Raw genomic sequence first — 12957 nt, forward strand, 5'->3', positions numbered from 1 at the left:
GTTGATAGTATATATTTGTACCATGAATTGATTAACGTGGACCCCGACTTAAACAAGTTGAAAAACTTATTGGGGTGTTACCATTTAGTGGTCAATTGTACGGAATATGTACTGTACTGTGCAATCTACTAATAAAAGTATCAATCAATCAATGTATACATATATATATATACATACATATATTTATTTATATATATAATTATTTATTTATATATTTATAATTATAATTATTTATATATATATATGTATTTTTACATGCATATGTATGTACACATACATATATATGTATTTTTACATACATACATGTATACATACATATATAAGTGTGTGTATATATACATACACACATGTATAAATAACCCTGCAATGAGGTGATGACTTGTCCAGGGTGTACCCGCCTTCCGTCCAGAAGAAGCTGATAAAGGCTCCAGCACCCCTTGCGACTCCAAAAAGGGACAAGCAGTAGAAAATGCATGAATGGATGGACATGTATAACTACATACATACATGTATGTCTATATATATATAGACATACATTCATACATACATACATACATACATACATACATGTATGTCTATATATATATATATATATATATATATATATATATACATACATACATACATACATACATGTCTGTATATATACATATATACATACATACATACATACATACATGTATGTCTATATATATACATATATACATACATACATACATACATGTATGTCCATATATATGTATATATATACATACATACATACATAATATGTATATGTATGTTGTGTTTGTTAGGAGGTGTGATGGATCAGAGGAAGGTGTTCTTACCACGAGTACAGCAAAGAAGCTGAGGTGGTTGCAGCGGCACACAAAGTGACTTCCTGTGTCGTTGGTGTCGCAGCCGTCTGAGCTCCAGGAGCCTGAACACAAAATAGAAGGATGACAACTCCGGGTGTTGTTGTCTACTGACAATCACAACATGAGGTCTACCTGTCCCTTCTTCCTGGGCCGACTCCTCCCAAAACACACACCTGCCCTCACGCACCTGAAACACAGCACACACCCGCATTGTTGTTGTACTTGTCTACTTTTATTTTGTTACCTTGTTGTACTTGTCTGCTTTCTTTTGTTACCCTTTTTGTACTTGTCTGCTTTTATTTTGTTACATTGTTGTACTTGTCTGCTTTCTTTTGTTACCTTGTTGTACTTGTCTGCTTTTATTTTGTTACCTTGTTGTACTTGTCTGCTTTCTTTTGTTACCTTGTTGTACTTGTCTGCTTTTATTTTGTTACCTTGTTGTACTTGTCTGCTTTCTTTTGTTACATTGTTGTACCTGTCTGCTTTCTTTTGTTACCTTGTTGTACTTGTCTGCTTTTATTTTGTTACCTTGTTGTACTTGTCTGCTTTCTTTTGTTACATTGTTGTACTTGTCTGCTTTCTTTTGTTACATTGTTGTACTTGTCTGCTTTCTTTTGTTACATTGTTGTACTTCTCTGCTTTAATTTTGTTACCTTGTTGTACTTGTCTGCTTTCTTTTGTTACATTGTTGTACTTGTCTGCGTTCTTTTGTTACATTGTTGCACTTGTCTGCTTTCTTTTGTTACATTGTTGCACTTGTCTGCTTTCTTTTGTTACCTTGTTGTACTTGTCTGCTTTATTTTGTTACCCTTTTTGTACTTGTCTGCTTTCTTTTGTTACATTGTTGTACTTGTCTGCTTTCTTTTGTTTTACTATGTTGTTGTATGTGACTATGTTGTGATGTGTTGTGTTATACTATGATGTTGTATTTGACTATGTTGTGGTGTGTTGTGTTATACTATGATGTTGTGTTTGACTATTTTGTTGTAGTTGTGTTTGACTATGTTGTGGTGTGTTGTATTATACTATTACTTTGTGTGTTGTGTTCTACTATGTTGTTGTAGTTGTGTTTGACTATGTTGTGGTGTGTTGTGTTGTACTATGATGTTGTTTGTTGCGTTCTACTATATTGTTGTAGTTGTGTTTGACTATGTTGTGGTGTGTTGTGTTATACTATTACGTTGTGTGTTGTGTTGGACTATGTTGTGGTGTGTTGTGTTGTACTATGTTGTTGTAGTTGTGTTCGACTATTTTGTGGTGGTATTATACTATTATGTTGTGTGTTGTGTTTGACTATGTTGTGGTCTGCTGTGTTGTACTATGATGTTGTTTGTTGTGTTTGACTATGTTATGGTGTGTTGTGTTGTACTATGTTGTTGTAGTAGTGTTTGACAATGTTGTGGTGTGTTGTGTTGTACTTTGTTGTTGTAGCTGTGTTTGACTATATTATTGTAGTTGTGTTTGACTATGTTGTGTTATACTATGATGTTGTTTGTTGTGTTTGACTATGTTGTGGTGTGTTGTGTTTTACTATGTTGTGGTGTGTTGTGTTTTACTATGTTGTGGTGTGTTGTGTTCTACTATGTTGTTGTAGTTGTGTTTGACTATGTTGTGGTGTGTTGTGTTCTACTATGTTGTTGTAGTTGTTTGACTATGTTGTGGTGTGTTGTATTATACTATTACGTTGTGTGTTGTGTTTGACTATGTTGTGGTGTGTTGTGTTTGACTATGTTATGGTGTGTTGTGTTGTACTATGTTGTTGTAGTTGTGTTTGACAATGTTGTGGTGTGTTATGTTGTACTTTGTTGTTGTAGCTGTGTTTGATTATGTTGTTGTAGTTTTATTTTACTATGTTGTGGTGTGTTGTGTTTTACTATGTTGTTGTAGTTGTGTTTGACTATGTTGTGGTGCGTTGTGTTGTACTTTGTTGTTGTAGCTGTGTTTGACTTTGTTGTTGTAGTTGTGTTTGACTATGTTGGGGTGTGTTGTGTTATACTATGATGTTGTGTGTTGTGTTTGACTATGTTATGTTGTGTTGTACTATGTTGTTGTAGTTGTGTTGACTATGTTGTGGTGTGTTGTGTTGTACTTTGTTGTTGTAGTTGTGTTTGACTATGTTGTGGTGTGTTGTGTTATACTATGATGTTGTGTGTTGTGTTTGACTATGTTGTGGTGTGTTGTGTTGTACTATGATGTTGTGTGTTGTGTTTGACTATGTTGTGGTGTGTTGTGTTGTACTTTGTTGTTGTAGTTGTGTTTGACTATATTGTGGTGTGTTGTGTTTGACTATGTTGTTGTAGTTGTGTTTGACTATGTTGTGGTGTGTTGTGTTATACTATGATGTTGTGTTATACTATGATGTTGTGTGTTGCGTTCTACTATGTTGTTGTAGTTGTGTTTGACAATGTTGTGGTGTGTTGTGTTTGACTATGTTGTTGTAGTTGTGTTTGACTATGTTGTGGTGTGTTGTGTTATACTATGATGTTGTGTGTTGCGTTCTACTATGTTGTTGTAGTTGTGTTTGACAATGTTGTGGTGTGTTGTGTTTGACTATGTTGTTGTAGTTGTGTTTGACTATGTTGTGGTGTGTTGTGTTCTACTATGATGTTGTGTTGTACTATGATGTTGTGTGTTGCGTTCTACTATGTTGTTGTAGTTGTGTTTGACTATGTTGTGTTATACTATGATGTTGTGTTATACTATGATGTTGTGTGTTGCGTTCTACTATGTTGTTGTAGTTGTGCTTGACAATGTTGTGGTGTGTTGTGTTATATACTATGATGTTGTGTTGTACTATGATGTTGTGGTGTGTTGTGTTATACTATGATGTTGTGTTGTACTATGATGTTGTGGTGTGTTGTGTGTCACCGTGTTGTTGTGCTTGACTATGTTGTGGTGTGTTGTGCTATACTATGATGTTGTGTTGTACTATGATGTTGTGGTCTGTTGTGTGTCACTGTGTTGTTGTGCTTGACTATGTTGTGGTGTGTTGTGTTATATACTATGATGTTGTGTTGTACTATGATGATGTGGTGTGTTGTGTGTCACTGTGTTGTTGTGCTTGACTATGTTGTGGTGTGTTGTGTTATATACTATGATGTTGTGTTGTACTATGATGTTGTGGTCTGTTGTGTGTCACCGTGTTGTTGTGCTTGACTATGTTGTGGTGTGTTGTGTTATATACTATGATGTTGTGTTGTACTATGATGTTGTGGTGTGTTGTGTGTCACCGTGTTGTTGTGCTTGAAGGACATGACGACTGGCTGGGAGAGGTTCTTCAGCGTAGAACTTCCTGCCTGCACCACCAGCACGGTGTCCCCCAACACGGTGTGTGTCGCTCCCACTCGTCGTCCACGTTTCCTCCTTGAAGTCTCCACAAAAGAGGCGACAAAGCTGCTTTTTACCGAGCGCCTGTGAAGGCATCACCTGGCCTCCCTCCTCACTTCTACCTGGAAGTGTTTGCTGTCCAGCACGGTGACCACCACCACCACCACCACCACCACCCGGCCGCTCCTCTCGCCACTGGCCGCTCTCTGGAGGGCCGACGACGGCATGCGGACGTCGTGATCCGCTGTGGGACGCACCTCCACCTCAAAATTCAAAGCATGCAAATTGTTTTACATTTTTTTCAACACCAAAACAATGTATAACAAAAAAAAACATTTCAGGCTACACTCAAGTTGAAAAATAAGTATTTTCTTACTCCAGGTTTAAATCTGTAGATCAGAACTTCTCAGAAAACACTTGGCTCTCCAAGTAGCCTCGTAATGGCCAACAATAAAACACAGTAGCGTAGTGGCCCTACGCATTCATTAAAAACAAGGCAGGGTTTTATTTAACTAGTATATTTCATATTTTAAATACAATTTACACACACCAACAATAATACTCAATTTAAATTATATATTTGTGAGGTGAAGTGAATTATATTTATATAGCGCTTTTCTCTAGTGATTCAAAGCACTTTTACATAGTGAAAGCCAATATCTAAGTGATATTTAAAGCAGTGTGGGTGGCATTGAGAGCAGGTGGGTGAAGTGTCTTGCCCAAGGACACAACGGCAGTAAGGAGGATGGCTGAAGCGGGGATCGAACCTGGAACCCACATATGCGGTCCTCTCCAAGGTTTCCCATAGTCATCATTGTCACTGTCACCGACGTCCCACTGATTGTGAGTTTTTCCTTGCCCTTATGTGGGCTCTGTACCAAGGATGTCATAATGGTTTGTGCAGCCCTTTGAGACACTTGTGATTTGGGGCTATATAAATAAACATTGATTGATTGACTGATTGATATATACACATATACATATATATATATATATATATATATATATATATATATATATATATATATATATATATATATATACACACACATACATATATATATATGTATATATATATGTATATGTGTATATATATATATATATATATATATATATATATATATATAAATATATATATACACATATACATATATATACATATATATGTACATATATACATATATATGTATGTGTGTATATATGTGTGTATGTATATGATTGATATATATATACATATTTATATATATATATATATATATATATATATATATATATATATATATATACATGCCATTTTTGTCAAAACCCTGTTTTTCATAGCAACACCACAAAATATGTCATATTTAATATGACATATTTTTACAACGTGACACAACATTGTTTTTTATCCATTATTATAATTTTTTTAAACAAGAGTTTTTTTCCATGTCTCACTAAAATGATTTGGATAAGATAAGATACAAAAGTATTATAATTAAAGACATGCAATTATTTTATTGCAACACTTTAATCTCCAAATTAACTTCAGATCCAACCGTCAATTATCATGTGTTATTATTTTTGTTTGTTTGTTGGTTTTATGCCCATTTTGTCAAAGACAACTTATTTTCTATGCCAAACACAAAATACAAAATCCATATTTCCCCCAAAACATATTTCAAAGTATAATAGTAGTATAAATTGTTAAAAATAAGTCGTACATTTATTTGTATTATTATTATTTTTTACTTTTAACCCTTAAATGAGTAGATTAACCTCAGATCTGTCCTTTACACATTTTTATTATAGTTTAATGGTTTGTTTTATGCCATTTTTGTGAAAGAAAACTCAGTTTTTTACGGCAAAAACACAAAATATGCAATATTTCAATCAATCAATCAATCAATCAATGATTATTTATATAGCCCTAAATCACTAGTGTCTCAAAGGGCTGCACAAACCACAACCACATCCTCGGTAGAACCCACATTTCAAAGTTAAATAAAATTATCACACTAACATTCTCAGGGACCCAAAAGGGTCCCACTCATAAAAGTGTTAAAAAAGGGTCATACATTTATTTGTATTATTGTAGTTTTTTTTTACTTTTAACACTTAAATCAGCAGATTAACCTCAAATCTGTTCTTTAAACATTTTTATTATAGTTTAATGGTTTGTTTTATGCCATTTTTGTCAAAGAAAACTCAGTTTTTTACGGCAAAAACACAAAATATGCAATATTTCAATCAATCAATCAATGATTATTTATATAGCCCTAAATCACTAGTGTCTCAAAGGGCTGCACAAACAACAACAACATCCTCAGTAGAGCCCACATTTCAAAGTTAAATAAAATTATCACACTAACATTCTCAGGGACCCAAAAGTGTCCCACTCATAAAAGTGTTAAAAAAGGGTCATACATTTATTTGTATTATTTTAATTTTTTTTACCCTGAACACTTAAATCAGCAGATTAACCTCAGATCTGTCCTTTACACATTTTTATTTTATTTTTATGGTTTGTTTTATGCAATTTTTGTCAAAGAAAACTCAGTTTTTTATGACAAAAACACAAAATATAAAATATTTCCCCCCTAAATATTTCAAAGTTAAATAAAATTATCACACTAACATTCTCAGGGACCCAAAAGGGTCCCAGTCATAAAAGTGTTAAAAAAGGTCATACATTTATTTGTATTATTTAAATTTTTTTACCTTTAACACTTAAATCAGCAGATTAACCGCAGATTTGTCCTTTACACATTTTTATTTTATTTTTATGGTTTGTTTTATGCAATTTTTGTCAAAGAAAACTCAGTTTTTTATGACAAAAACACAAAATATAAAATATTTCCCCCCTAAATATTTCAAAGTTAAATAAAATTATCACACTAACATTCTCAGGGACCCAAAAGGGTCCCACTCATAAAAGTGTTAAAAAAGGTCATACATTTATTTGTATTATTTAATTTTTTTTACCTTTAACACTTAAATCAGCAGATTAACCGCAGATTTGTCCTTTACACATTTTTATTTTATTTTTATGGTTTGTTTTATGCCAATTTTGTCAAAGAAAACTCATTTTTTTATGACAAAAACACAAAATATAAAATATTTCCCCCCTAAATATTTCAAAGTTAAATAAAAATATCACACTAACATTCTCAGGGACCCAAAAGGGTCCCACTCATAAAAGTGTTGAAAATAAGTCATACATTTATTTGTATTATTTAGTTTTTTTTACCTTTAACAGTTAAATCCGTAGATTAACCTCAGATCTTTTCTTTAAACATTTTTATTATATTTTTATGGTTGGTTTTATGCCCTTTTTGTCAGAGAAAACTCAGTTTTTTATGGCAAAAACACAAAACTATTAGATGTTTCCCCCAAAAATATTTCAAAGTGTAATATTTGATGTGAAGTCATTGGAGCTTTAAATAAGATCAATAATTCATAAAAACATTGGTTTTGATTCATTATTATTTTTGAATAATAACAGCTAATTTAATGTCTCTGATAAAAGTGTTAAAAATAAAGATAAATTTACTTTTTTTTTTTTTTCATTTCAACACTTAAATTGCTAAATAAACTCTAGATCAGGGGTCAGCAACCTTTTTGAAAGCAAGAGCTACTTCTTGGGTACTGATTAATGCCAAGGGCTACCAGTTTGATACACAATTAAATAAATGGCCAGAAATAGCTAATTTGCTCAATTTACCTTTAACTCTGTTATTATTAATAATTAATGATGTTTATCTTTGTGGAAACACTGATCATTTTAATGATTTCTCACAATAAATATATATTTTTGATTAAATGTTTTAAATAGGTTAAAATCCAATCTGCACTTTGTTAGAATATATAACAAATTGGACCAAGCTATATTTCTAACAAAGACAAATCATTATTTCTTCTAGATTTTCCAGAACAAAAATGTTAAAATAAATTCAAAATACTCTAAATATGAATTTGATTCTACAGATTTTCTAGATTTGCCAGAATAATGTTTTTGAATTTTAATCATAAGTTTGAAGAAATATTTCACAAATATTCTTCGTCGAAAAAACTGAAGCCAAAATGAAGAATTAAATCAAAATGTATTTATTATTCTTTACAGTAAAAAAAATCAATTTACTTGAACATTGATTTAAATTGTCAGGAAAGAAGAGGAAGGAATTTAAAAGGTAAAAAGGTATATGTGTTTAAAAATCCTAAAATCAATTTTAAGGTTGTATTCTTTTCTCTAAAATTGTCTTTCTGAAAGTTATAAGAAGCAAAGTAAAAAAATAAATGAATTTATTTAAACAAGTGAAGACCAAGTCTTTAAAATATTTTCTTGGACTTTCAAATTCTATTTGAGTTTTGTCTCTCTTAGAATTAAAAATGTCCAGCAAAGCGAGACCAGCTTGCTAGTAAATAAATACAATTTAAGAAATAGAGGCAGCTCACTGGTAAGTGCTGCTATTTGAGCTATTTTTAGAACAGGCCAGCGGGCGACTCATCTGGTCCTTACGGGCTACCTGGTGCCCGCGGGCACCGTGTTGGTGACCCCTGCTGTAGATCTAATCATTAGTTATTGTATTGTTATTACTTTTGTTTGTTTTATGTCAATTTGTCAAAGAAAGCTTTATGTTTTTATGGCAAACACAAAATATGCAATACATATTTCCCCCCAAAACATATTTCAGAGTGTAATATTTGATGTGTAGTAATTGGAGCTTTAAATAATTCCCAACATTGATTTTGATTCATTATTATGTTTTGAGCGATGACCAATTTAATTAAAAAAACAGCCTGCGTTGTTTGAGTCAACATTGCAACTTTCTATTGTTACATGTCACCTGTTTGCTCTTTATTCCACTTTCTCATTTATTTTTTCCCAAGAGTATTTTTAGAGTGGGCCCCAGGACCAGGGGGGCCACACTGTTGGACAACCTGTAGAAGGTCAAGTTGGATAGACTTTAGAGTAGCCCGTGTACAGCAGTGTGGATCTACTATCACCTGAAAGAGACGACTGTGTTTTGTCTATTGTGGAGCATGTTGGCGTGCACGAGGGCTGCTGACATGGGGAGAGCAGCGGTTCACCGAGGGAAAGAAGGATTTCCCAACATATACTGAGATCTTAGTGGGACATGAATTATTGATCAAACACACTTCAGGTCATTCAAGGTCAACATAGAGATACATGTTCTGCCCTTTTGGAGACAAGATGGCCACCTGTCAATCAAATGAAGGTCAAAGAAGAAGATTCTCTCACCTTATTGGATGTTTCAACTTCAAGGAAAATAAAGCCTGGCTTCCCTCGACCTGTCAGGGTGCACCTGACTATGTGCTGCTTGTAACACCTGTAACACAACATTGTTACACACACAACTTCTTACAACTGACTATGTGCTGCTTGTAACACCTGTAACACAACATTGTTACACACACAACTTCTTACAACTGACTATGTGCTGCTTGTAACACCTGTAACACAACATTGTTACACACACAACTTCTTACAACTGACTATGTGCTGCTTGTAACACCTGTAACACAACATTGTTACACACACAACTTCTTACAACTGACTATGTGCTGCTTGTAACACCTGTAACACAACATTGTTACACACACAACTTCTTACAACTGACTATGTGCTGCTTGTAACACCTGTAACACAACATTGTTACACACACAACTTCTTACAACGGACTATGTGCTGCTTGTAACACATGTAACACAACATTGTTACACACACAACTTCTTACAACTGACTATGTGCTGCTTGTAACACCTGTAACACAACATTGTTACACACACAACTTCTTACAACGGACTATGTGCTGCTTGTAACACCTGTAACACAACATTGTTACACGCACAACTTCTTACAACTGACTATGTGCTGCTTGTAACACCTGTAACACAACATTGATACACACACATCCACACACAACTTCTTACAACTGACTATGTGCTGCTTGTAACACCTGTAACACAACATTGTTACTAGACACACACACACAACTTCTTACAACTGACTACGTGCTGCTTGTAACACAAGATTGTTACTAGACACAGACACAAGTTCTTACAATGGACTATGTACTGCTTGTAACACTTGTAACACAACATTGTTACTAGACACACACACAACTTCTTACAACAGACTATGTGCTGCTTGTAACACCTGTAACACAACATTGTTACACGCACAACTTCTTACAACTGACTATGTGCTGCTTGTAACACCTGTAACACAACATTGATACACACACATTCACACACAACTTCTTACAACTGACTATGTGCTGCTTGTAACACAAGATGGTTACTAGACACACACACACGTTCTTACAATGGACTATGTGCTGCTTGTAACACCTGTAACACAACATTGTTACTAGACACACACACAACTTCTTAGAACTGACTATGTGCTGCTTGTAACACAAGATTGTTACTAGACACACACATAAGTTCTTACAACAGACTATGTGCTGCTTGTAACACCTGTAACACAACATTGTCACTACACACACACACACACACAACTTCTTACAACTAACTATGTGCTGCTCGTAACACCTGTAACACAACATTGTTACTAGACACACACACAACTTCTTACAACGGACTATGTGCTGCTTGTAACACCTGTTACACAACATTGTTACACACACAACTTCTTACAACTGACTATGTGCTGCTTGTAACACCCGTAACACAACATTGTTACACACACAACTTCTTACAACTGACTATGTGCTGCTTGTAACACCCGTAACACAACATTGTTACACACACAACTTCTTACAACAGACTATGTGCTGCTTGTAACACCTGTAACACAACATTGTTACTAGACACACATACACACACAACTTCTTACAACTGAATATGTGCTGCTTGTAACACCTGTTACACAACATTGTTACAAACACAACTTCTTACAACTGACTATGTGCTGCTTATAACACCTGTTACACAACATTGTTACACACACAACTTCTTACAACTGACTATGTGCTGCTTGTAACACCTGTAACACAACATTGTTACAACATGACCCAACACAACATTGTTACAACATGACCCAACACAACGTTGTTACAACACGACACAACACAACGTTGTTACAACATGACACAACACAACATTGTTGCAACATGACCCAACACAACATTTTTGCAACATGACACAACACAACATTTTTGCAACATGACCCAACACAACATTGTTACAACATGACACAACACAGCATCGTTACATGACCCAACACAACATTGTTACAACATGACCCAACAGAACATTGTTACAACATGACACAACACAAGATTGTTACAACATGACACAAGACAAGATTGTTACAACATGACACAACACAATATTGTTACATGACACAACACAAGATTGTTACAGCATGAAAAAAACACAACATCGTTACAACACGACCCAACACAACATTGTTACATGACACAACACAACATTGTTAATATGACAACACAACATTGTTACAACATGACCCAACACAACATTGTTACAACATGACACAACACAACATTTTTACAACACGACCCAACACAACACTGTTACAACATGACACACACAACATTGTTACAACATGACACAACACAACATTGTTAGAAATGACACAACACAACATTGTTACAACATGACCCAACACAAGATTGTTAAAACACAAGATTGTTACAACATGACAAAACACAAGATTGTTACAACATGACACAACACAACATTGTTACAACATGACACAACACAACATTGTCACAACATGACACAACACAACATTGTTACAACATGACACAACACAACATTGTTACAAAATGACACAACACAACATTGTTACAACATGACACAACACAACATTGTTACAACATGACACAACCCAACATTGTTACAACATGACACAACCCAACATTGTTACAACATGACACAACACAACATTGTTACAACATGACACAACACAACATTGTTACAACATGACACGGGCGGGCCGGGAAAGACCAGATTTACAAAATATGAATGGCTTCCATGGTCGGTCTTACCTGGTCCAGGAAAGGTTCCCGCTGAGACAGTTTTCTAGAACATTCTCACAGCCTGTCAGAGGATAAAAAGATCAAAAAGGTGAGCCACACGAGGACAGGACAGGACAGGACAGGACAGGACGTGGACTCACGCGGGCTGACCACGGTCTTGGGCCTAGGATAGTTGGTGGTGCTGTCTCCTGAAAACCAAGGTCAGAGGGTCAGGAAGTGCTGGGCCTGGAGGGCCACGGCGTGAGGAAACTCACCGTCGGCGTGGCAACAGAGGCAGACGAGCCAAAGGAGGAGAAGAGGCCATGTCGCCGTGTGAGCCATCTGATCATCTGTGGCGCTCTGATGGCAGGCGGGAGTTTCACATGCGCGTAGACCACAGCGTGGCATCACACCGGAAGTTGCGCATGGCGTGGGTTTTTTTTATATTTTTATTTTTTTTAAATAAGCGAACCTTCCCTCACTATTCCACTCCAATCACCGTCTGTGGGTAAGTTCGCCTCTGAGAAAGAGGAAGTTTCCAAACCCGCCACGTTTCCCCTTTTGGCCAGAAGACGCACAAGCGTGGTCTCATGCTGACTCAGCACAACTCACATCCTCTTCAGCTAAATGTGCTTTGCTGGGAACGTCTGCTCCTTAAAGGTCAAGGCACGCCCACGTTTGATTGGACCACAGACAAACAAAAAGTCACTCGATTTTACTGTAAAAAAGTACAAATAAAAAAATGGGCAGCTCAGTCCCAGAATTGT

The 12957-nt window shown here is 35.2% G+C and overlaps 1 protein-coding gene across 2 annotated transcripts in view; it reads right to left on the reverse strand.

Moving 5' to 3' along the window:
• Positions 1 to 12939, reverse strand: part of LOC133546882 (adhesion G protein-coupled receptor G3-like) — a 32761-nt gene extending 19822 nt beyond the window's left edge. For both annotated transcript variants that reach the window (XM_061892739.1, XM_061892738.1), the window contains exons 1-8: positions 12466 to 12939; positions 12352 to 12399; positions 12221 to 12272; positions 9424 to 9511; positions 4307 to 4447; positions 4088 to 4228; positions 990 to 1044; positions 828 to 919 (exon numbers count right to left, since the gene is read on the reverse strand). In XM_061892739.1, coding sequence (XP_061748723.1) covers positions 828 to 919; positions 990 to 1044; positions 4088 to 4228; positions 4307 to 4447; positions 9424 to 9511; positions 12221 to 12272; positions 12352 to 12399; positions 12466 to 12598 — 750 coding nt within the window. In that variant the 5' untranslated portion in view covers positions 12599 to 12939. The remainder of the gene's footprint in view (positions 1 to 827; positions 920 to 989; positions 1045 to 4087; positions 4229 to 4306; positions 4448 to 9423; positions 9512 to 12220; positions 12273 to 12351; positions 12400 to 12465) is intronic.
• Positions 12940 to 12957: the final 18 nt, after the last annotated feature.

This window comes from Nerophis ophidion, linkage group LG02, assembly GCF_033978795.1.
Source record: "Nerophis ophidion isolate RoL-2023_Sa linkage group LG02, RoL_Noph_v1.0, whole genome shotgun sequence".
NCBI lineage: Eukaryota > Metazoa > Chordata > Actinopteri > Syngnathiformes > Syngnathidae > Nerophis > Nerophis ophidion.